Source organism: Pelophylax lessonae (assembly GCF_965119305.1).
Source record: "Pelophylax lessonae genome assembly, chromosome: 2".
NCBI classification, from domain to species: domain Eukaryota; kingdom Metazoa; phylum Chordata; class Amphibia; order Anura; family Ranidae; genus Pelophylax; species Pelophylax lessonae.
The window spans coordinates 317095540-317122254 of record NC_138769.1 but is presented as its reverse complement, the minus strand read 5'-3'; the positions used below and the strand labels follow the sequence as shown (position 1 = coordinate 317122254).

General features: G+C 43.3%; 1 protein-coding gene across 1 annotated transcript in view; it reads right to left on the bottom strand.

Moving 5' to 3' along the window:
* The window catches only part of CNKSR1 (connector enhancer of kinase suppressor of Ras 1), a 108732-nt gene that overhangs the window by 47667 nt on the left and 34350 nt on the right, over window positions 1–26715 (bottom strand). Inside the window, exons 6-12 of the mRNA XM_082247305.1 lie at window positions 26432–26548; window positions 20238–20297; window positions 12558–12626; window positions 5700–6311; window positions 2744–2796; window positions 2547–2650; window positions 2072–2136 (exon numbers count right to left, since the gene is read on the bottom strand). Coding sequence (XP_082103431.1) covers window positions 2072–2136; window positions 2547–2650; window positions 2744–2796; window positions 5700–6311; window positions 12558–12626; window positions 20238–20297; window positions 26432–26548 — 1080 coding nt within the window. The remainder of the gene's footprint in view (window positions 1–2071; window positions 2137–2546; window positions 2651–2743; window positions 2797–5699; window positions 6312–12557; window positions 12627–20237; window positions 20298–26431; window positions 26549–26715) is intronic.

Below are 26715 nucleotides of genomic sequence, written 5' to 3'. Positions count from 1 at the left end.
TAACTGGATAACTGTCAAGTCAGCAGTCTTCCCCATGATTGTGTAACCTACTGAACCAGATAGAGACCATTTAAAGGCTCAGGAAACCTTTACATGCGTTTTGAGGTAACTAGAGTATGACACCATGAGTCTACAATATTATACTTTCACAATATTCACATTTTCTAAGACACTGAATTCTGGGTTTTAACTAGCTGTAAGCCATATTCATCAAAATTAAAAGAAAGAAATTCTTGAAATATTTCACTCTGTGTAATAAATCTATATAATCTGAGTTTTACTTTTTGAATTGAATTAATAAAATAAACATTTTAAAGAGATTACAATTTTTTAGATGCACTTGTAAAAGGATGAGGTTTTATATAGAAGATCCGCTTCCCCTGGAAAACTAAAATAGACATTTCTAGTCCTGGAGTGCCACCCAGTGGTCAAAGGAGAGAATGAGTAGGTAAACACAGGGTTGATGATTCTACTGCCCCACAAATAAGAGAGAAGGTTACACCTTCTGGGTCAGGCTTATCAAAACTTGTATTAGTTTATCGTTTGCAACTAGATAAAATAGCAAGTCAGGTAGATGGGGGGGGGGGGGGGGACACACACGTCCATAATCTAGGAGGTAACATCATCTGAAGGACATCATCAGACTGCCTCATCTAGATCACACACCTCACTGAAGCCAGGGCACATAGCTTTAACCGACCTAGACCCCATCTTGGGAAGGCAAACTTCACCTATAAGTTGACAGCTATCTTAGAAGAGCCTGGCCAATGGCCATTTTAAAGGGTAACTATAGTTTTCTTATTATTATTATGGATTTTTCTGTGTGCAATTATTTTAAACTTTCGGATTTGCTACCACATTAGATACCCCAACAACCCAAAATGTGGTCAATTTATTTTGCTGTATTGGCATAACTTTAGACAAAATTCACCTGGTAATTCGATTGCAGCAGGTTAACAGGTCAAGTTAGTCGATTAAACAATCGATTTAGCTGACTTAATAGTTCAGGCATTCCCTGACACTAATGAATGGGGGCCTAACAGTCTTTGGAAAAAGATTAAAAGGGTAGATTTGTCCATTTATGGTCTGAAAGACCTATTGATGATCCAGACTTGAATTCCCACAAAGTATTTCCAGGAGGGGATGCGGGGGCAAGTGATATTTTCTTTCCTCGCACACAGAAGTAAGCTTTTCATGTGCAATGACCTTACAAAAGGTAGATTTCCTTATAAGTGTGGCAATCACTGATTCAGAGAGGCCTCTGTTTTAAGACTTGAGCATCAACAGCCATGTCGTTAAAGCTATATACAGTGAAGCAGGGTAGTATCTTGGTCCATTGGGTAGGAGATCAGGATAAGCCCACAGAATGTCTCTGCCAGGAGTCTGATCAGGTCGAAGGACTACATCCGCCTAGGCCAGTTTGGAGCGATGACGATCTCCAGGATGACCTTCATCAAGATCCAGGGGCATAGCTGGGCTTCTCCCACTAGTGACAAGTACTTGAGCACTTTTGGGTGTAGGGACCATTGCCCCAGGTAAGGAGTTTAGGCAAGTTAGTCTGCCTGCCAATTGTTTACACCCATAATGGGACTCGTCCCCGGCTCCTCTTGAAGAATTGGTACTTTTGAGGAGCAGGGACACAATTTTGACAGGTGCCCACTCCCATTTCCACTCAGACCCCCTAGACGATCGGAAGTGGAAGTTCTCCTTCCTCCCTCCCTGCAGTCTTCAAGGACACGTGACAGGTCCCAGAAGACTGCTTGACCATTTACGATGCGCAGCGCTGCTCACACATGCGCAGTGGGCACCCTGCTATGAAGCTGCAAGCTGTCACAGCTGGGTGCCCATAGTCAAGATGGCGGCACCGAGGAAAGAAGACAGCAGGTGAAAATCGGCTGGGGTGAGCAAATCGCTGGATCATAGGAGAGGCGAGTGGCTGTTTTTACAAGTTAGCACCTACAGTTTTTGTAGCCATTTCTTTTTTTCACAAGCGACTGGAGCTCCTCTTTAAAGTGTGTAATAAAATGTATGCAGGACTATTCAAAAGTACCTCTTTATTAAAATGGGAGTGCTTGTCCGTGTCTGAAGGTTGTAGCTTTTTCTCAGTATTGGAGCTTTTTGCTTTCTCCTGTGAACCTTGGGAGGAAGCTGAAATACAGAGAATAAAAATATATGCAACTCTGATCCAGTCATTCAGGGAAAACTAGAAACGCTAATCACTCACCTTTGCAAAATCTTACGAGACTAAATCAAGCAAGATAACTCTGCCGGGTCTTTACGTATGCATTGTGCTGGGGTCACACAAAGCAGTACAAGCCCAGCAGTATATCAAATTCATTTAATTCAATTAGAAAAACTTTTAGGTGGAGTATTGTCATTCTGCTATATCAAAGAAATACACAAAGCTTATAGATACTTAAAATCACTACCAACACCACCAATAGCCCACAAGTTTCCAATGACTATAAACAGTATAGAACTATGACTATACACAGTAAGATACCAATATTCAGATTATTTTGTTCAAAAAATAGACTAATTCTCACCCTCTAGTCTCCCGCTTTGCTGAGGAACTTCAGCAACTGCTTTCTTTGATAGACTACTTTCAGATATGGAGGGCCTCATAGTGGCAGAAGGTGGTTCGAGCTGACTACAACACAGAAAGAATAAAAGTCTTGAGTGTGAAAAATTCTATTAATACAAAAAAAATAAAAACTATAGGTCTAGTTGTTTCTTACTGCACCTGTTCACAAGTGGTGAGGTAGAATCGGACTCACTTCTTGGTCGTGAGGTATGCTACAAAAAATAAAACCACCAATTACAGTATATACAGTATCATATCAGTTCTGTTAACTATTGAAATAACCAGGGCTGTACTTGTAAAATAAATATACTATCAGATTTGTCTTAGGAGCGTTTAGCAAAGCTATGGACCTGATAGCTTGCACGTGAATAACTATTCAGAGAAGCAGTAGATTTAGACGCTTTTTTAAATCTGCCCTTGTTTCTCAAAACAGTTATATTGACATGCCGTGAATACCATACGTCACAATTTCTTGTACTCTCACCCAATCAGCCAAGCCAACAAATAATGGGTATCATAACTGATCACATGTGCATTGCACCTGCAGATCAAAGGCTTAGATGGCAGCTTCCATGGCTGTAATGGATACAAGGGTTTATTTCTGCTTTAAATGTTTTCTTATTGGTATGGTTTATTTTACTTTACAAGCTTTTAAGATATGTTCTACATCAGGTAGAAGTAGTATTGATATACAAGGGTTCTGATTGCTTTGTTAAATCAGAACAAAAGTCCAATGTACTTGCCTCCCCTGCAGTGATGCAGCATCCACAAGGTCCCTTGCTACCTCTGACATCTTCCTCTTACCTTACTCTGAGTTTGGCATCTTTGGCGATTCTGAATGGCTGGCATGGGATGAGTTAATGGATACCGGCACTAAAGAATGTAGTAAGTAAAACACGAAGCTTTGCATGTGCAGTTCAGTGTATATTAGGCCTCACTAGTGACATTTCAGATGTTACTTGAGTCACAGAGAATCACGACAATGGAAATCGTATAATTTTCAATGGTGTCCAGTCACATCAATATGACTCAGCATGGAGCAATTTCGGAAAAAGGTTTCTGTACTACATTGGTGCGATTCCAGTGCAATTTTGGCCCCATAGACAAGTGTTTCTCAACTCCGGTCCTCAGGGCCCACTAACAGGCCAGGTTTGCAAGATAACTGAAATACATCCCAGGTGATATAATTTGCTGCTCAGTGATTGCAGTACTCTAGTCTGCATCTCCCCAAGGTAATACTTAAAATCTGGCCTGTTAGTGGGCCCTGAGGACCGGAGTTGAGAAAAACTGCTATAGACTACAAACATTATCAAAGCTGCATCCATGTAGCATTACGTAAATTGCACTGAAAGTCAAATAAAAAAAAAACGTATCACTGCAATGTGAATCTAGCCTTAGAAGAGTAGCTGGAAGGCAGATGAGAATTTGTATGGCAGGGATGAGAATTTGTATGGCAGAGACCGTCTTCTGCAATAAAAGCTTCCCTGCAAATATTTTGACAGTTAGGCTATACTTCTACTTTAACTGTAGTACTTGTTTTTTAATTTGTGTAAGCCAGTGTGTTCGCTCTGCTTTGAGAGTACCTCTCTTTTAGCTCCTTTTCACACTATAAGTCACATGTGAATCGCACAGGAACTGCACTGCATTCCTGTGCAATTCACATGCGATTCAGTGTGGTGCGATTTGAACCAGTTAACTTTGAATGGACTCAAATCACACCATTTGCCTGAATTATGCCTGCATTAAGCACTGAGTCAGTGTTTTGCTTGTAATTTGCTTTTATCTTATCTAATAAAGTTTACAAGGGAGACAGAGAGCACTTAGATCGTTTTCTCCTTTTCCCTTCATGATGACTCGTCCACATTAAACCCAGGATCTGTGTGGAGGATATAGGTTATTTCTTTACTTGCCTTGCTGATGACCCCTAGTGGTCAAAAGTGGAAGTTCAGGATTTTGTTAGAGGAATTGTATCAGCAATCCCTGCTTGTATTTGCCTGATGACCCCTAGTGGTCGAGGACTGGAGATGAGAGGCAGTATTATTCACTGGTGGAAGGTTTCACCGAATTGGTGTTTGATTTACTCCTTTCTCACACTAAAGGCATCTTCACTGTGATATCCTCTTTTTATATGGACTACTATGGACTTTTTATTTGCATTTTTATTATCATTATTGTCATCATTTTAAGCGCTGCACTATTTTCTGTTTTCATTTCAACTCGCACCATATCACAACAAAAAAGTGCAGGAACCTTTTTTTGGAGCCAGACAACTGGTCGTTTTGTACCATGCAATCCTGTGTGGGCAGCCACATTAAAAAGAACCTTTTGGGTGTCGTTAATTTTTTTATTGACACCTGCAGTTGATCACAAACAGTGCGATTGCAATGTGGTGTGGGAAATGCGCAGGAATCGCAGTGTTTCCTGCACCCCATGTGTGTGAAAGCAGGCTAAAGCTTGTATGAAAAAATGTGAATAAAGTGCCTTACTTTGTAATGTTTCTGGAATATTTCTTGCAAAAATGCATTATGTAGAACCACAGTGGTTCTAAATGCTGAAGATTTATGTATTCGAGGCATGAAGGTAGAAAACCCCCTGTGCGACTTCCCCTAATACCTGAGCCCCATCTCGATCAAGTGATGTGCAGGGGAGCAGCAACCCTCCTAGTTCTCTCCCTCCTCACTGGCTAAGACACAGTAGCAGGAGCCAATAATAGCCAGTGAGGAGGGAGGGGGGGTTGGCAAGGCAGGATGGGGCTAAGTCCAGTTCAGCGGGTCAATGGACACACCGGGCAGGGCTCGGGAGTGAGCACACACATGTTCCTCCATAGCAAGGGGCTAGTTATGGGGGAACTCAGCCGAGGGAAGGAGCCCAGAGTCCCAGCGGGGGACCCAAGAAAAGGAGGACAGGGGCTGCTCTGTGCAAAACCACTGCACATAGATGGAAAGTACAATATGTTTGTTAAAGTGATAAATAAACAATTAATTGTGACAGCATATGTCCAATCCCACTAAGTAAAGTAGAGCCAACATAATTATTACAGGGAAGCAAAGAAGAAAAAAAAAAAAATAATAATAATAATAATATTAGGGATATGCAAAGATGTAAATTAACGAACCTTTATATTTTTGGGCTCCATTTCTGAAGAACACTGTTCCAAAGGAGTGAGTGTTTTTGCATATATTTTTGAGAAAGACATCTCTGGTTGGGCAGGTAGTTCAGAGGAGGTTGGAGGACGAAAAAGAAAAACGTCTGACGTAAGAGGCTTTGATGAAGCACCTGGGCAGGACCAAGTATGATGCCCCTGTGAAGTTAGCCTGCTTGGCCTATTCTGACCCACTCCTGAAATGTTTCCAGCATAAGAGACTTGTTCCAGATGTTGTGGAGCTCCACTATCAGATTTTATGCTTGTCAGTTTGTTCTCTGTCTCAAAAGCAGGTGCACTTTGTGTTGCCAAAAGGTTTTTGTGTTTCAGTGGTGATACTGGAGCACTATTTGGTTTCAAGAAGAGGTCACGACCACGCACATTAGGTGAAGCAGGAACATGACTTGCATGTGAAGAAAATGGGAAACTATCCATCAAGGATGATGGACTTGCTTCATGTGTTTTGTTCTTGTTTGATGAAACAGATGATTTTGCAGGGGAGACTGAAACTTTCTTTAAAATAAGAGTCACGAAGTTTAATTTCTCCTGGAGTTTGCGCACAAGATTTTTATGAGTCCATCCAACCTAGGTAAATATATGAAGAGTATTAAATCACAAAATCAGGTAAAAAAAAAAAAACACCCAAATTAAAAAATGTTAGTGTTTTCAGTGATTATAAAATACATATTGTACATGTGTTGAAAAAATTGGATTTTTGTACTCCTAGTAAAATCTTTATGGAGGCCATTGGGGGACACTTGAAGTCTTAACTTTTGGGTTAAATGTTGCAGCCTACAGGAAGACTGGACACTGGCAAACGGTTGTGGAAATTTTATTAGTATTTGTGTGGACATTTTTCAGGAAGGGTTTTATTTAAATCGCCATTATGTCTCCCAGTGTCGGTTTACCTGTAATCACTATGCACAGCGAATATGGCTTTAACTCGCTTTGAGGAAAGACATGTAGTTGTGGAAACCTTCAATCAAATGGAGACTGCATGCTACTTGTAGCCCTATCGGCGGTGCGGGTCTGGATCTACGGCAGTGCAAGGCGAACTCCACCGCACAAATGTATATCAGCCAGCCGGGGCCCCAGTATTCACTGAGGGAGATAAGTTTGTGATGTGGAATTCTTATGGTTTTGATAATATCTGCCCTTTTGCCAGGATTAAGGACTGGTAGCTTTCTCTTATGCTTGATCCGCATGATTGAAATACTGCTGCTATTGTCCTTTGCAGCTAAAGTCTCATTCACTGGAACAGTAGCATGATCACTATCAGATATGGTTTTTATGAGCTATATTATATAGGATTTACTCTAACAGGTTATGACAGGAGTGCATGCCGAGTCCATGAGAATCCAAGATAGTTGGCAGTTTCGCTTTCACTTGACAGTTGGAATCTCGTGCACACGGTCGGGTTTTTCCATAAACATACACTCCCCTTTCCTATTGTACTTTTGAAAGTATACATGTCTGATTAGTTAGGTTGACGCCACCACCCCTGTAAACTCCTTTTGTTCTCTGACTATAAAATAAACAGTGCTGCCTTAAGCAGGACTGCTACTATGGACATTGACGGTGATATAGCACGTGTCTGTCTCTCTCTATGTCACCGAGTGCGCTAGGATACTAGGCTAGGAACTTTTCAGTACAAGGGATTAATGGCGCTTGGCACGTATTAATATCCACAAGTGTGCTTTTCAGCGCAGCTGAGGCCAGATCAGTGAGAGGTGGACAACTTTTCAACAAAATCTGCACCAAATAGATACAAGGCCATCAATCACTAAAGGGGACCAACAACTTACCAGAATGCCTTCATTCTTCATACAGAAAAACAGAAAAGCAGATGGAAAGAGAAATACTTCGCTGCTTTTGCATTCCTATATGATCCAAAACTGAAAACAGCACTTATAGAAGAAACAATGTGATCCTCTAGTTTTAATGTGGTGTGCACTACATCAAAGCACCAGAATGGTCTCGAACTTGGGAATAATAGCTGCAGACTGACGTCACAAGGGTAAGCTCATCTGATAAGGACTCAGACAGTCTCTGCAGGCAATGGCCCAGAAGTCACTAATCCATTCATAAAATTAAGACTGGAATGCATTTTCTGAATATCCTGCAAAAAAGGGGCTAAAACATGATTTGCAGCACAACATACTTCCGTACAGTGGGAGCTATACTAGTCCTGGCCCATAAACAAGCAGATATGCCAGATATAGAAGGAAGTCTGCATGAAGGGAGACTCTTTTAGTCAACAGAAGGTGAAGATTTTTAACCCTAAAAGGTTATTGTGCCAGGAGTTGGACCTTCCAGTGGCACTTGATGTGTCAATTTATAATCATTATCGCAAAAAAATTGCAGACACAAATGTCCCATTTTGTTTTGAAAACATTTTCTTTATAAAAAAATGTATTGAACGAGAAAAAAAAAAAAAAAAGGTCTAGCTTAATTCTACAAAAGTAACAATAAAAGAAAACATGTCTTAGCTGTCATATTGTGACTGTCACCACTTAAAGGAATTTTAAAAATGACTGCTTGTACAGACTAGAAAACTCCATCTATCCCCTGCCATCCCCTGCTGCTGCTTTGACTCCCAAGAGACTGCCTGCAAACTGGGTATGAAAAGGGCTCCTGCAAGATGTAGTTTTAGGGACATGCCTACTTCATTAGGAACTGAGCTACAAGAAGCGTTCCATACATTTTAGAAGCCGGGTGATATCACATAGAGTAATAAAAGCGTTTTTTTCAAATGAATGCTGAAACATGTTCTAATCTAGAGGATGAGATTTGGGGGTAAATTTGGGCAATGCTAGGACAAACACTTTAAAGCCGAGTTACACCCAAAAGTGGAACTTCCACTGATCTGCTTCCTCCCCCCTCCGATTACACATTTGGCAGGGGGGGGGGGGGAGGGGGAACGGGTACCTGTTTTTGACAGGTACCCTTCCCCACTTCTGGGAGACAGTGCCACGGCACAGTCCCCCTGAAGTTCTGCCCCCCTCCTGCGTCCCCTGCCACTGGGACAATTGAAAGCGCAGTGTTTCGTACATGCGCAGCAGGGAACCGGCTGTAAAGCCGAAGGGCTTCACAGCAGGTTTCCTTTATGACAAATGGCAGCGTCAGCACCTGACAGCTGATCTGAAAATTGGCTGGGGTGCCGACATCGCGGGCATGTCTATATATTAAAAGTCAGCAGCTACAGTATTTTTGTTTCCCCAGGCGGAACTCCTCTTTAAAAAAAATTCACAGCTGAATCAGTGGTTAGAGGCTCATTCAATATAACTTACTATAAAAAGTATGATCGTGTTTGGCCTGTTCCAGGTAACAACCAACACATATGTAAAGAGAAGGTCAATCATTAACAATCATAAAGAATCCATTTTTGTCTCTGGATTCAACACTTCCTTAATCACTGACCAGGAACAAGCAAACATTCAGTAGGTGATACTGACCAGGAACAAACATTCAGTAGGTAATACAAGAACTCACGATATGCATACAGGTAAATAGCATTTTCGAAAGGAAGATTGCAATGACATCCCACATTCAGTATGTCCAAAGATAGATTTTCTTTGTGTAAGGGCAAAGAGTAAAGTTGTAATACATAGTAACTATCTCAGATCAGTGTTTCTCCTATATAGTATTTAGTGGTTACTTTTTTATATTACAAAGTAAAAAAAATAGTAACTTGGAGCAGCCTTCAAATTTTCCACTCGCCTACTCGCATTTTGCGAGTGGAAAATTATGTAGGGCGAGCTACTGTCAGGGGAAGAGAGGAGAGGAAAGCCGCCGAAGGATTGGATAATGTCGGAGCGGCGGATCATCCCCTCGGCTTTAATTGTAATTGCCGGGCGCTCGCCGACATACACAGTTCCGTCTCCTAGCCCGGCTTCTTTGATAGACAGAACACCTGGCCAACCAGGATGTGTGACGTCTATTAAAGAAGCCGGGCTAGGAGGCGGGACTGTGTATGTCGGCGAGCGCCCGGCAATTACAATTAAAGCTGAGCGGCATGATCCGCCGCTCCGACATTATCCAGCAGTACTGATGGAGGGGTTCAAGCTGATCATCTCACCCAGAGCCGGTACAAGGGAGGGTGGGATGGATGGCTGCCCTGGGCGTCTGTGTCATGGGAGGTGGAGGGGGCACTGCCAGGAGTGTTTCTGTGACAGGAGAGAGCGGGATGTGCTCTCTCTCTCTCTCTTCGCCGGGCTTCACACACTCCTGTCAGATCGGGACTTCTCCCCTTAAAGAGTCAGAGTGGAGGTGGAGCGGTGAGAAGACAATTAGTTCCTAATGCTTTGCATGGACAGCTGGCGGGAGAGATGCGGCTGCAGAAGGGGAAGAAGATTGCGGCTCAGGAAGGACACTGGATGTCAGATCCGGACTATACAGAGTCAAAGCAAGCAATGTGGAAAGGGGGCGGGTAACAAACTCTGTATAGTCCTGATCTGACATCCAGTGTCATTCCTGAGCTGCAATCTTCTTCCCCTTCTGCTTCTGCAGCCGCATCTCTCCCGCCAGCTGTCCGTGCAAAGCTTTAGGAATAGGAATAGGCTTCTCCTCCGCTCCGACATATGAAGAGGAGGATCACAGAGCGATGTGCCGAGCTGTATCCGAGGTCTGCATGCTGGAGGAAAGGGAGAACTGCACTGGGGTACAAATCTTATCCTGTCACCTCCCAAATTCCCATCTCCGCACAATCCCCCCCTCCCTCCTAGCACAACCCCCCCTGCTAGCACAATCCCCCCCTCCCTCCTAGCACAACCCCCCCATCCCAGCACAACCCCCCCCCATCCCAGCACAACCCCCCCCCATCCCAGCACAATCCCCCCATCCCAGCACAATCCCCCCCACCCTCCTAGCACAACCCCCCATCTCAGCACAATCCTCCCTCCTAGCACAACCCCCCCATCTCAGCACAATCCTCCCTCCTAGCACAACCCCCCCATCTCAGCACAATCCCCCCTCCTAGCAAAACCCCCTTATCTCAGCACAGTCCCCCCCCCCCATCTCAGCACAATCCCCCCTCTCCTAGCACAACCCCCCTATCTCAGCACAGTCCCTCCCCCTCCTAGCACAATCCCCCATCTCAGCACAGCCCCCCCCCCTCCTAGCACAACCCCCCCCATCTCAGCACAATCCCCCCATCTCAGCACAATCCCCCCATCTCAGCACAGTTCCCCCCCCCCTCCTAGCACAAACCCCCATCTCAGCACAATTCCCCCCCCCCCTCCTAGCACAACCCCCTCATCTCAGCACAGTCCCCCCCTCTTAGCACAACCCCCCCCCCCTCCCATATTGATCCCACCTAGAAGTAATCATCTTCTCCCCACCCCTCATGCTACAAATTCTCTTATTCCAACCCCCCTCCCCCCCCCCCAGGGACAATCCCCCAAAAAGTATTTGTACTAGGAGGGGTGGGGAGAAGATGATTCTACAATATAAGATTTCTTCTAGCAGGGGAATTGGGGGGGGGGGAGGGTGATAGGAGGAGTGATTCGTGCTGGGGGGGGGGGTGAGGATTTGTGCCAGGAGTGGGGATTTGGGGATCGTCCTTATAGAGATTATTGGAATGGGGTGGGGGATGGATTTGTGCCAGAACAGGAAGTCTTGGGGCTGTTAAAAAGGGGTATTGGGGGGGGGGGGGGTTGTGCCAGTAGGAATAATGGGGTTTTTTGTGCTAGGGGGAAAATTTTGATGGGGGAGGATTTGACAGGTAGGATTTGTTCTAGGAGGTGAAATTTGGGGGGGGGGGGTACTAGGATGGTGATTTGGGGGTTCCAGACCCTTGATGGGCACTGATTAGGCTGCACTGATGGGCACTGAAAACGTTGTTATTAATAGTTATTTTTGTAACTTCTGCATTAATGCAAAAACATTTAACAGTGTAATTTTATGAGATAATTTATGAGGGCGTGTTTAGGGGCGGAATTAGGGGCGGGGCATGGTAGGAGTTGGGTGGGGCAACTGGTGGCGAGTAACCCTTAAGGCCTGGCTAGTAGCTCAGGACTTTAAATTTTGAGCCCTGACTTAGAGTATTCAAGTCCAATCACAATTCCATTTGGTCTTTAACATTTGAATAGGATATCATTTTTTTATTTTATTTTTTAATTTGCAGCTCTTAAAAACAATTCCTGGTGTTCCTGCAAGGGATTACCTTATTCATATACTTCCACTGTTGCTACCATCAGGAAACCAATCTGGAGAAATCCTACGGAGCCATTGCTAGGGTGAATGTATGTAGAAAGGAGACTACAAGATATCAGCAGGATTTGTATATTTCTCCTCTGCACAGTTGACATTTTCATGGATCTGCATACATGTATCTACATAATCTTTTTACATTTCCAGCTTTACTTTTTTAATTAGGAAACACTCCTCCCCAAATATAACAGTAGCTTTTGCATCCTTGTTCTTTCTCAAAATAACCATGATATTGATCTCACTTTTAATTATAAGCATGCTAAGGTTGAGATAGTAAAAAAAGAGATATTTAGCAGATATTCAATGTTTGCCTTCCTGTCATATAGTTCTCTTTCTCATCCACTTCTCTGCAAAGTATGCCTGTTAACCTTAACAGTTAGATATTTATCATATCCAAAAAAAATAATTATAAATCTATTGAAGGAAAACGCAGCTTGGTTATGCATCTGTCACCTTTGCAGCAGAATGTTTTAGATTTCTGTAATTTATAATCGTGAAATGTATACAATAGTGAAATGTTCACTGGGGTCCCCCTCTTCAAATCTCTTTTTTGGACATTGGTGTTCCATGCACCAGTTCTGATCGGCAACAAATTTATAAGATACTCTTTATTGAACTTACCACAACCTGATCATTCACTTTAATTATCTCATCTCCTGGAAGGATTTGTTCACACTCTCTGGCAGCAGACTAATAAACACAAGAATGAAAGTGAAAAGTTACACATGAATAGACCGGTCTGACAACATGAAAGGACAAGAGAGAAAAACACCATACAGAAAAACCTGAAACTGCAATCCACATGGAAAAAAGCCATACATGAAAGTAAAGCATGATAATGCTAAAGGAAGTTTTTAGATTTTAAATAAAAAGAACATCACCAAACAAAAAAATTACAGGGAAAAGCACAAAAAATATTACGCATCTAAAATTATTTGAAGTGTTTTTTCCCTTTGCATAAACTATTGTTTATTCTCTTGCAATGTGCCTCTAAACCAGTGTTTCTCAACCTTTTTTCAGTCAAGGCACCCTTTAAAAATTATGGACAGTCTGGAGGCACCCCATTCTAAAATGTAAAAAAACTGTACCGATAGTTTTACGTAATGCAGCAACATCCACATGCAGAACATCCAACGTTAGAGGTGATTTTTTTTCCCCCAAAGCAAATACACATTTGCACACTGGAACTGACTAGTATTCCAATGTTTCTCTTCTCCCTTTTTTTCCGCTCCATCAGTTAACTAATGTCACCCCAGTGCGGAGGGAGAGGGGCAAAGGAGGGTCAAACAAGAATGAAACCCTGTGGCTTTGTGTAACTAAAAAGGCAGGCTTCATCCACCTGCTGGCTTGTTTACAATTTCTGATTACATTTTACAAAGGCACCCGGTTGAAAAAGCCTGCTATAAACTAGCTAGCAAATTTGACCACCAAGAAAGTCAGTTTCCTAGCTAGAACAACCCTCTTCCTCCGGCACTGGCAACTCCCCTATTTATATCCTGAAACTTTCTCTATATTTATTTTGAAGATGTATTAGGCTTCTCCATACCCCTTCTTTCCAGCATTAGATTTATAAATACAGTGCAGGTGCTCCGTAACTCAGAGGTAGCAGTTACTAATTACCGGTATTTGTATATTATGCTTATAATATTATTATGATTATTTGTATATTATGCTTATCAACACTCATTGCACTACACCATTCTAATTCATGAACCAAACAAACAATTGCATTATTTTTGTAATTTTTAACAACTTTTTGCTTTTAACCACTTGCCTACCGTGCACTTAAACACCCTTCCCATCCAGGCCAATTTTCAGCTTTCAGCGCTGTCACACTTTGAATGACAATTGCGCGGTCATGCTACACTGTACCCATATGAAATTTTTATCATTTTTTTCACACAAACAGAGCTTTCTTTTGGTGGTATTTAATCATCTCTGGGTTTTTTATTTTTTTACAAAAAAAAAGAAAAATACAGAAAATTTTGAAAAAAAAAAAAAAAAAAAAAAGTTTCTTATTTTCTGCGAGTAAATTTTGAAAATAAAATTTTCTCCCTCACTGATGTGCGCTGATGAGGCGGCACTGATGGGCACTGATAGGCTGCACTTATGGGCACTGATGGGCACTGATGAGGAGGTACTAATATGCCGCACTGATGAGCACTGATAGGCGGCATTGATAGGCGGCACTGATAGGCGGCACTGCTGGGCACTGAGAGGTGGCACTGCTGGGCACTGAGAGGTGGCACTGACGGGCGGCACTGATGGGCACTGAGAGGCGGCACTGATGGGCACTGGCGGATGGCACTGATGGACACTGACGGGTGGCACTGATGAGCACTGATGGGCGGCACTGATGAGCACTGATGGGCAGCACCATCAGTGCCCACACTTAGTGCCCATAGTGCTGCCAGTCAGTGCTCATCAGTGCCTAGATGAGCAGGCACTGATGGGCACTGACTGGCAGCACTATGGGCACTGATTGTGGGCATTGATGGGGGCACTGATGGCGGGCACTGATGGGGGGGCAATGTGTGTGGTTTTTTTACCTTCAGTAATCAGGGCACTGGTGATCAGTGCCCTGATTACATTTGTCTGTGTCCCCAGCGGCTGTCGGCTCCCCCTCCTTCCTCACACTGCAGTGTCTGTGTGAGGAAGGAGCGCCGGCGATGAGAGATGATCTCATATGTTTACATATGAGATCATCTCTCATTGGACGGCTTGATCACGTGGTGAATGGCCGCTGTGATTGGCCATTCACCATGATCTGTAATCGGCTGTGTCCAAGGGACACGGCCGACACAGATTCTCCCCGATGAGCGCGGGGGGGGGGGGGCGTGTCACTGGAGGCCGTTTAAAAACGGCCTCCCAAAAATTCGAGTCCGCGCTGCAGCCGTATATAGGCTGTAGCGCGGATGGGAGGGGGTTAAAATTACACTTTTTTTTCTAGACATAGTGTGGTTCACTGGAATTCGCTCCTCTTTGTCATCTTTGCCTGACAGAGTTTCAGACCTCTGTATGTAAAAGGAAGATGGGATTTTTGACTTAAACTCTTTCTCTGATGTTCATTGACAGACACAGCTCCCGATCTTCTTAACCATTGGGACGTCCCAAAGCAGTGTTAAACATAAGGGGTGGAAACAGCAAAAAATAAGCTCCCAAGGCTAAACTTTAGCCAACCAGGAAAACAGGAGCTCAACCAAAACAACTGGAGCCCACCTGAAAAGAATGATACACCCTCCAAGAGGATCAGGTCCTCTAAACAGCAGCCTGCAAGACTTTGCAGCCAAAAGGAAGCATCCGCAGATGCCAACACATCCACTTTATAGAACTTTGTGAAAGTGTGCACCAACGACCAGGTGGCCACCTTGCAAACCTGCGTCACTGACGCCTGATGATGGAAGGCCAAGGAGGCACTGAGCACCTGAGTAGAATGTGGCTTGACAGGGAAAAGAGGAACCTTACTTACCCTTGATGGAATAGGCCTGAACAGGGCCGGACTGGGAATAAAAAAACCAGCCCTGGATATAATTTTATACCAGCCCCAGTGGCGTAGCGTAGCGTGGGTTGTCAGCACCCACGGCAAGGCAAGTCATTTGCGCCCCTAACCAGTGGGCATTTAGCGCTCTCTTGGTCCCTACCACTCATACAGAATTAAAACCCCATATGGTACATTTTAGGATTTACCACTCCTTCTCTTTGTTCTCCTTTTTTTCCCCTTTTATCTCTCTCTATCCTAATTCTTTTTTTTTTCCATCTCGCTCTCTATCCGGCTTTCTTGTTCTTTCGCTTATTCTCTCTCTCCTTTTCTTTGTTCCTCCCCCGCTTTTCCTCTCTCTTCCATGTATTCTCTCTTTTTATTCTTTCTCTTACTCCTTGTTGGGGGAGGGGGGGGGAAGCTGGGGGAGCAGCGCAGGCTTCAGGGACAGCCCACCTGGGAGGCCACAGGCTCTAGGAACAGCCCAGTTGCCCCCCTATCTAATACACTGCTGACCCACCTCTCCCCACTATCTAACACACTGCTGACCCCCCCTGCTATCTAACACACTGCTGCCCCCCGCTATTTAATACACTGCTGACCCCCCTCTCGCTGTCTAATACACATCTGACCCCCTCCCCGCTATTACACTGCTGACCTCCACCCCAACTATCTAATACACTGCTACACCCCCCACTATCTAATACACTGCTGACCCCCCCTCCCCGCTATCCATTACACTGCTGACCTTCCTCCCAACTATCTAATACACTGCTGACCCGACCCCCCCCTCACTAATACACTGCTGCCCCCCCCCCCCACTATCTAATACACTGCTAAACCCCCCTCCCCACTATCTAATACTCAGCAGACCCCCCCTCTCCACTATCTAATACTCTGCAGACCCCCCTTCCCACTATCTAATACACTGCTGATCCCCCCGTCTCCCTACCCCAAATACAATGCTGTTCCCCTCTGACCCCTCCCCCTCATACAATGCTAATCCTCCCTCCCCCTAATAGTATGCCGATTCCCCCCTCCCCCTAATACTATGCCGATTCCCCCCTCCCCCTAATACTATGCCGATTCCTCCCCCCCCCCTAATACAATGCTGACCCCCCCTCTCCCCCTAATACAATGCTGACCCCCCCTCTCCCCCTAATACAATGCTGACCCCCCCTCTCCCCCTAATACAATGCTGATCTCCCCTCCCCTAATACAATGCTGATCCCCCTCTCCCTCTAACACAATGGTGTTCCCCCCTCCCCCCCTAATACAATGCTGTCCCCCCGCCCCCTAAACCAATGCTTGATCCACCCTGCCTCCTCCCCATAATACAATGCTGATCCCCCCTCCCCCTAACACAATGCTGTTCCCCTCAGCCCCCTCATACAATGCTCCCCCCTCCCCTTATACAATGCTGATCCCCTCCCCTGCACCTAATACAATGCTGCCCCCCCCCCCGCCTCCCCTGCTAAACAGCATTCTATTTGGGGGAAGGGGGGAACAGCATTGTATTAGGGGAAGGGGGGGGGGTCAGCATTATATTAGGGGGAGGGGGGAATCAGCATTGTTAAGGGGGAGGGGGGATCAGCATTGTATTAGGGGGAGGGGTGGCAGGCAGCATAATATTAGGGGGAGCAAAGGAGGGGATCAGCATTGTATTAGGGGGAGGGGAATAAGCATTGTATTAGGGGCCCTAATACAATGCTGATCCCCCTCCTCTGCTCCCCCTAATACAATGCTGATCCACCTCCTCTGCTCCCCCTAATACAATGCTGATCACCCTCCTCTGCTCCCCCTAATACAATGCTGATCCCCCTCCTCTGCTCCGCCTAATACAATGCTGATCCCCCTAATACAAATGCTGATCCCCTCCTCTGCTCCCCCTAATACAAATGCTGATCCCCTCCTCTGCTCCCCCTAATACAATGCTGATCCGCTCCTCTGCTCCCCCTAATACAAATGCTGATCCCCCTGCTCTGCTCCCCCTAATACAAATGCTGATCCCCTGCTCTGCTCCCCCTCCTCTGCTCTCCCTAATACAATGCTGCCTGCCCCCCCCCCTCCTCAAATGCAATATAAAAGGTCAAGGTCCCTCCTCCACAACTCTTACCTGTACACTGCAGGGCAGCTCAGCGCACTGCCGGTCACCGGTGTCTGTGTGGTAGCCTGGGAGAGAACTTCAGGGAAGGGATACCACTATTGCTGTGCAGCCAGGCAGTGACTGGCTGACAGATCCGTCGACCGCCGCCGGATATTGACGTCATGCCGCTCACATCCGGCGGCTAGCTCGACTCCGCATAACCTGCGGGGCCGGCCAGCGGCCGCGATTACAAAGGGGAGTGGCCACATCTCAAAGTGGTCCCAGGGCCACCGGCCTACAGGGAAATTTCCCGGTATCCTGGTAAGCCAGTCCGGCCCTGGGCCTGAACCACCGTCTGTCTGATTCATCTGGAAATGGTCGCAGAGGTAGCGGACAACCCTTTCCTGAGGTCCATCCATGAGCAGAAACAGTGTACCACATCCAAGGCATGCAAAGCAATGCTTCAGTCAAACGAAAATCGATGTAAAAAAAATAAATAAATTGCCAGGACCAGAGATCCTAGCAAGGAACTAGGTCCTTACTCCTGACTGGGCAGAGAGAGGAAGTATACCCCCTGGGACTGCCCATAGGTTTAGCCAGACTTTTTTCTGCCTAGTGCCCTACTCCTATAGTGGGCAGTATAACCCAATGGTTAAGATGATCAGGAGCTGTATCCATAATGAACAAAAGAGAAATTGTATTTGTTGGCAGATGGTGGACAGTGGAAAAATACACTTTTTATCCATCAAAAAAGAGCAAGAAGTCCTCACCAGAGATCGCTGCTCCCTCTGCCTTAGACTGCCACACTACCTGCTGCACTGTATTCGATAAAATCTTAATTAAAAGAGTAAATTGACATCACCATAACTGATTTAGGTGGACTCTACTGGCAATGCAAGTAAGATTTTGTCATCTGGTGTCTATTAAATGAAGTCTGTAGGTATGGTACTTGTTCTGGGTTTTTTTTGTTCAGTTGACAGAAGTCCAGTCAAATAAATTTAAATGTAAATACAATGCCAGTAAAGATGGTATTTGACCTACATGTTGTATAGCCAGCCACCAACTAAACTATTTAAACAGTCAGAGCCAGACTAGATATTCTTTTGCAGATGGTCAAAGTAGATGTAATTGAATTACTAAATCTCAATTTTTAAAATCATATGGTGTTTAAAGTGGTTGTAAAGGTAGGACGTTTTTTACCTTTCTGCATTCTATGCAGTAAGGTAAAAAATACCTTCTGCAAGCAGCTTTCCCCACAGCCCCCTCTAAATACATACCCGAGCCGGATCTTGATCCAGCAATGTACACGAGATCCTAGGCTTTAACGGCTCTCTTGCTCCTCATTGGCTCAAATACAGCAGCAAGAGCCAAAGACGGGGGGAGCAGGGGGATGGGGCCAAGCCACTCTATATGCATTTCATAGACACCGTGCAGGGCCCGGGAGTGAGCACGCATGGGTGCCCCCATAACAATAACTTATTGATACAATTTTAGAAGTCTTAGTGAATGTTTTTAAAAGCTTATAAAAAAATAATTCCTGGTGATTCTGCCATAAATGTCCTTGATTATGTACTTGTGATTATGGAGCGACAACACTCTGCCCCTGTCTCCCAACAGGGTGAGTGTTGTAATCCTACAACATGGGTTCCTCTTACAAACAAGCAAAGAAAAAAAAAAAGCAATTGCTTATGAAAGCCGGTGCTTTAGAAAAAGTAAACCAGAACTTTAAACAACTTGATAAAAAAATAAAAATAAATAAAAATGTTTTTTTAGAAGGACCATACATTCTACAATGATAAATTATGGTACCAACATTAGTGTGTGCTATAAATTGCCTACAGCATTGCTCCCGTTTCTTCTTGCTGGGGGCTGGCATTTTGCTGAAGCCTAGAGCCACTGAACAGCAGTAAATCATAAAGTGAAACTAAACTCATCGATTTAATGCTTTAAAAAATCAGTTAGCAATCCCGGCATTCCAGGAATGTAACTGTCCCATTTGCTTGCATCTTCCACCAAACTGTGAAACCATCTAATGGCTGGTGTCATAACTAATCACATGTGCAGCACCAACGGGTACCTGTTTTTGACAGGTACTCTTCCTCACTTCCTGGGAGACAGCGCCTCGGCGCTGTCCCTCGGAAGTTAGCCCCCCTCCTTTTTCCTTCACCGCTGGGCCAATTACAAAGTGCACTAGGGAACCAGCAGTGAAGTCGAAAGGATTCACTGCTAAGTTCCCTTACCCTGGATGGCGGCGGCATCCGAGAGCATATATGTAAATCAGCTTCGGGTGCCAACATCGCGGGCTCCCTGGACAGGTTAAGTTCTACTATTTAAAAGTCAGCAGCTACAGTATTTGTAGCTGCTGACTTTTAATTTTTTTTAAGGGGAGCAGAACTCCACTTTAATTTATGGATGGTTTACAGCTACTTTAATTCATAGTCCATGTGCTGCTAGGAACATGCTGTTTGCTTTGCTCCAATTGTATATGTGCAGTAGCAAATATGCATCACCATGGGAGACAGTAGGTAACAGGTACATTTTAGATGTATATAACTCAAGATTTGTGTAAACAAGAGGCAATAACAATGTCACCATACTGGTTTTATAACAGTGTCATTTTAGTTCTAAACAGAACACCAACCAAGTTTAATACTCCAAGTAATCAGCTCTACCCACAATTATCAGTAACCATTTCCATTTATGCTTTTGCAGCTGGTAACAAGTGATTTAAACTGACCTCTGGTACCGTTTGGCCAACAAAATGCTGTCCGGATGAAGTGGATTTAATTACAAGGCCCTAAGACATAAAAATAAGTCATTAGTGAGTTTAAAATACCACAATAGTGAAATATATCTTTCCTAAGGAAACTCACTATCCCTCTAAAGTAATTCACATCTAAAGCAGCAATCCAATAAAACAAAACGGCTTAAATACTGGTCTACAATAATAGAATTTTTGACTTGCCAATAAACTACTTTTCTTGAAGTACAATACAGGACACCAGATCTTATGGGTAAAATGTAGTTACCTTCAGGTAATTGGAACCTGCAAAAAAGCCACAAGGGCACCCGCAAACAACCCTTCCCACTTCTAGCAAGCCCCAGCCTTGTAGAAAGCAATATGAAGATCATAAAAGGTACAGAGGGGAGGGACCCGTGTCCTTTATAGTACTAAAAGAAAAGGATTTTACTGCCAAGTCAAAAATTATTATTTTTATTGCTTAAAGTAGAACTATAGGCAAAAACTTTTTTTCTATTTTGGATAGAGTATGGGAAGATCATAACTGTAAGGTTTAATTTTGCAATTTGTTTTCCATTGGGGAAATTTACCTTCCCATCCTCTCCCATAAGCAAGTCAAGAAGTGAGAGGATATCCCGGCAAATTAAGGGAATCTTTTGGGGGCGAAGTGAAAAAAGCTTAAAACCTGGGATAGGAGGAGAATCAGACCTTACTGTTTCAGTAGGTGTGAGCAATAACAACTATACCTTGATGGTTAATTAAAACCGGGAACCTCAGGCAACCAAAAAATACTTAACAAAATTATTGAGAGATGGAAGTAACCATCTCAGAAAGGTTGCACAAACGCTGGGCTCACAAGGTTAATGGTGCATCAAAACTTTATTGAGGTGGTGGTATACAAAAAGCATATAAATACAAACATTTCTAGAATGACTATACACTGGTGCGTTAGTCATCCGGGATGATGGAGTGATCCTGGAGACCTGTGTGGGTAAAGGATTGCTGAAAATCAGTACTACCCACGCCAACACTCCACCCTCCCCGCTATCCCTGGTGGCACGGCTTCCACAGGTAGGGAGTGATCTGTCACCAAGAACTTGTGATCACTTCATCTAACCTTGGAAGCCAAGGTGCCATGGCATGCCAGTAACAGGAACCAAATCTCCGTGGCTAGCAAGGTAACTACCAAAGTGCTGTAGCTGTAGGTTCAGTGGCAAATGGCTGTGAGGACAAATTACCGCCAGGATTCCTTGTGATGTAAACAGTTCATGAAAATGTAAATGTCAAAATCACAAAGACAGGATAAAGGTGAAAACAGATTCATTGAGTTTACTAATGTTATATGGACCCCAACGCACAGGTTACTAAGTTTTCACATTTATCCTGTCTTTGTGATTTTGACATTTACATTTTCATGAACTGTGACGCTTTATCATCAAGTTTACATCACAAGGAATCCTGGCGGTAATTGTCCTCACAGCCATTTGCCACTGAACCCACAGCTACAGCACTTTGGTAGTTACCTTGCTAGCCACGGAGATTTGGTTCCTGTTACTGGAATGCCATGGCACCTTGGCTTCCAAGGTTAGATGAAGTGATCACAAGTTCTTGGTGACAGATCACTCCCTACCTGTGGAAGCCGTGCCACCAGGGATAGCGGGAAGGGTGGAGTGTTGGCGTGGGTAGTGCTGATTTTCAGCAATCCTTTACCCACACAGGTCTCCAGGGTCACTCCATCATCACGGATGACTAACGCACCAGTGTATAGTCATTTTAGAAATTTTTGTATTTATATGCTTTTTGTATACCACCACCTCAAAGTTTTGATGCACCATTAACCTTGTGAGCCCAGCGTTTGTGCAACCTTTCTGAGATGGTTACTTCCATCTCTCAATCTTTTGGGGGCCCCCAGGTCAGCAGAACTAGTGTCCCTATTGAAAGACTTCCTCTCCATTTCTTTTCTGGGGACAAGCAAAAAAAATTGGTATTTTCTTTTACTTTAACTTTTAAGGATATTGGTAATCAGGACAAATAGAGAGGACGTATCTCCCTGGGGACACAGACAGAAATAAAAACTGACAGGTGTTCCAATCCTTCTCCATTCTGTTCAAAACTGACAAAACAAACAAAAAAAAATATAAAAAAAATTGTGCCTTTAGTTATACTTTAAATTGTACAGTACAAGACACATTTTAACAATGAGATGTCCAAAATCAGCCTAAGTGAGGGGTGGGCAACACGACAAAAGATACCAACAGGCCAATGTAACAAATGGATAAAGAAATGGCATCAGCACATCCCAAACATGTCTGTTCAGAAGTGGTTCAATTGTAATATACAGTAGAGGATATTTTAGAAAACAGCCTTCTTAAACCTTTCTCTGCACTGTCTGACCAAAACAACCTTCCATCTTCTGAACTGTACTCATATCCGAATCAAGATGTTTGTGGGAAAATATCTTATCCCAACAGTTAGAGTATCCATACCGATACTCAAGTACTACTCATCTTCACCATCCACCCCTAAAAAGGTATATCACTCTTTTACAACACCTTACACAGTAAAACCACATTCTGCAAAACTAGCCCTATGATGAAATGGGAAAAGTACTTATGAACATTTTCAGAGGAAGACTGGCTCCAATCTTTTATATCTACCTACACTGTTGCACGGTGCATAAATCATTGGGAGATCTCTCAAAAAATAATTTCACAATGGTATCTCACGGCATTCAACCTAGCTCAGGTTTTTCCCTCCCAATCATCCCTGTGCTGGCACAGATGTGGGCAAGAAGGCAACCTTTATCACATCCTATGGTCATGCAAAAGCCTCACAAGTTTCTAGAATAAGATATTCCGTCTTATATCATCTGTCACTGGCATTCTATCTACACCAAACCCAGCTCTGGCACTACTTAACAGACGCTGGGAAAATACCTCCTCCGGAAAAATTCCTCCTCCATTACTGCTTGGTAACTGTCCACATACTAATAGCCTCCAAAATGGTAATAACCAGACACTGGAAATCAGATGAAGCCCCAAAACTATCAAAAGTAGTTGCATCTGCCAACACTACCTACGAATATGAAAAAATAATATTATACGTACAAAAGACATTTAAAAAAAAAGTTGAAAAAACTATGGCAACCATGGTCTGGCATATGTTCTGATAACAGTATTTTACTTTGCCTCTGACTTACTTCCCCTTTTTCCTTCCTCTGTACCAGTTTGTACCCTGCAAAAATAAGACATGCTATACACAAACCCAAATATTTGATATCTGATGCTCTATGACTAAACTTCCCAACAATGTGTCATTGATACACTTTTATTTTGTATTGTAAAACAACTGTTTTTTTACTGTATTGCATTTTCAAAAAATCCAATAAACATTTGACTTGAAAAAGAAATGGCTTCAGATGAGGCAGAAACAAACATACGCCTGGTAAAAAAAATGTAAAACTTGTGAACAGAAGACTGGGCGATAGTCTTACAAATCTGACAAACAGATGCAGTGCCCTGAAGCACTAACTAGCCTTTAGAACAAAGGCTCAATTGAGGACTTGTCAACATCCAATGGTGAAGTAGGAAGCCACCCCAAGGAAACCTTGGGGAATGGACAAAAAGGAAGAACTGGATGTCTGGTAAGAGGCTGCAGCAGAGAGGTAGACTCTCACCGCACGTACCATGAAGAGAGAGAAGGGAAAAAGTTCCTTCTAATTGTTCAGAGCAAGACATAAAGGTGAGAAGGACGATGTCCTGGTTGAGGTTGAAGGAGAAGAGGCAACTGTGTGTACTTGTGTAAAAAAAAAAAAAAAAAGGAAAGGCTCTCTCTGCAGATGAGGAAATGCATTAATTAGGTGAAACTGATATTACAGAATCTCCAGAACATTTAGCACAAAGGCCTAAAGGGTCCCTGGACCAGGTGACAAACCTCCCCAGCTTGCATTTGTATCTAAACACCAATAGACCTACTTTCGGTGCCCCCCACTTCAAGTCAAATTATGGCCAAAGAGGTGAATTTTTGTCTCATCTGACCACAACACTTTCTCCCAATCCTTCTCTGAATCATTTAGAAGTTCACTGGCAAACTTCAGACGGGCCTGTACATGTGCCTTCTTGAGGAGGGGGGCCTTACTGGCACTGCAGGATTTCAATCCATGGCAGGGTATTGTGAAACCAATGGTTTGTTTGGTGACTGGTCCCAACAGCCTTGAGATCATTTACAAGCTCCTCCCATTCTGAGCTGATCCCTCATTTTTCCCTTGATCAACCTTGCCCCATGGGGCAAAATCTTTCCTGGAGCTACAGAACGAGGGATAGATGGTGATTTTGTATTTCTTCAATTTGCGAGTAATCGCTCCAATAGTTCTCTCCTTCTCACCAAGCTTCTTGATGATGGCCTTGTAGCCCATTCCAGCCTTGTGCAAGTCTACAATCTTGCCCCTAACATCCTTTAGCAGCTCTTTGGTTTTACCCATGATGTGAGGTTTGAATAGAAGAAAGATTCTGTGGACAGGTGTCTTTTATACAAAACGATTGTCATTAGGAGCACTTTCTTAAATTGACAGGACTAATCTGTGTATCACATACTGTAGCCAGAATTGTTGGTTGGTAGGGGATCAAATGATCATTTTACTCACTGAACTGCAACTCCACTTATAACATTTGTATCATGTGTTTTTTTTCCTGGATTTTTGGTTTATATCCTGTCTCTATCATTTAAAATATATATGATAAGAAGAATAGACCCTTCATTTTTTGGTAAGTGAACAAACTTACAAAATCTGCAAATTATTTTCCCCATTGTATGGTTCAGACCAGTTTCAGTGAGAGACAGCTGTGCTTGAAAGAGAGCTACTTCTGCAGTGCCAGCTCTTTCGCTAAGCCATAGTGCTTTGGAAATGTTTGGTCATAGATTACATAATAAGTATAAAACAAAGATGGTTAATGTATAGTAACAGAGTAGAAAGAAAACATTTGTTAAGCTCCTAAAGAAACTTAATTTAAATTGTAAAGCAAAATAGGTTTTATTTAGCTTAGAGTAGTGAAGTGTTAAAACCACTTCATTTTATTTTTTTCATTCACTTCTTATGCTGGCCATACACTAGCCGAAAAATCGTTCGAAAATCTGTCATTTGGTCCAGTTAATGGGCACATTTAGAAAATCGGTTTTTCCTTTTCAGAGCCGAAAAATAGAAGGACCGGTTTGGAAAATTCCGCCAAACGAACGATAAATTGAGAGGTTAATGTGTTTCTTGACCAAATTGTTTGCACTAGGCATATGTGACAAACTGAATGAAAAAGGGATTCATTTATGTCCATTGAATGATTTATTGTTCGAAATTCGGTCATTACATGATGGCACGGTCGTCTGCTCTCACGGCTGATTTTTCGTTTTCAAAAATGAGTTTGAACGATTTTTCGGCTAGCATTAATCTGAAGACCCAACAAAAAGTGATAGGAAATCTCTCCAAAGTAAGGGAAATCCCCTCTAAGGCAGTTATCACCCACACAGAGGTCCATAGAAGATTTGTTTTTGTTTTTTACTGCCTGTTCTGGTGACCACTGTAACAATTTTTTATTTCCCTAACTTTCTGTCCTGGTGACAAAGCTCAACTTCACAGACAGCAATAAAAATCTGGTAGGGTTCTAATCCTTCCTAAGTCTATCTAAAATAAGAAAAAAGTTCTAATTGCTTCAACTTAACACAGCAGTGTCCATATTATTTATAGGCCAATAGTGTCAAAATGATTGAAAGCCTCGAAATGGCCCTAAGCTCTTTGCATTTCAAACAGGACTACTCAAAAGTCCCTATCTTGATAAGGTGCAACATACCATCAGATACATGTCCAGGCCTTATGATTTATAAGCAGATTGACCCCTACAATAACTATATAATTCAGACGATTACACATAAAAAAGGAGTGGTCATGCGGAGTCCTTTTAGGTCAGATAAACCATACATATCTAAATTAGGGACATGGTTAATATGTGCCGACAATCATGGTCTTTGATTGCTGGAAATATACTGTATATACAAGTGGCTGCTACATGAGTAACAACACTGGACCAGAATTGGTACCAGGTGAATGGGTAGTTTACCAATGCTAGGTCTAACAGAGTTGTGCTGGCCTCTATACCTGCAGTTGACAATCAATATTCCCCAAACCTTAAAAGAATCTGTCTCACCAAACCGTCTGAAGGTTTAGGATGGATCTGCACTAGCTCCAGAGTTGCCGTCTGATTGAGGAGGCTCTCAGGACTGCAGTTCAGGATACTCTTACATATGACACAAATATTTTCACACTGGAAAGAAAGGACTTCATCAGTATCAATTATCAAACAAGGAAAAATAGAAGGGATGGCACAGAGTCCATATAAAACGAAGCACAGAGAGGGTGTGCCTAAGGAAATAAAAAAAATAGTAAGCAACAGATGATGAATGATGAGGGAGAGGCAGTCCTAGAAATATA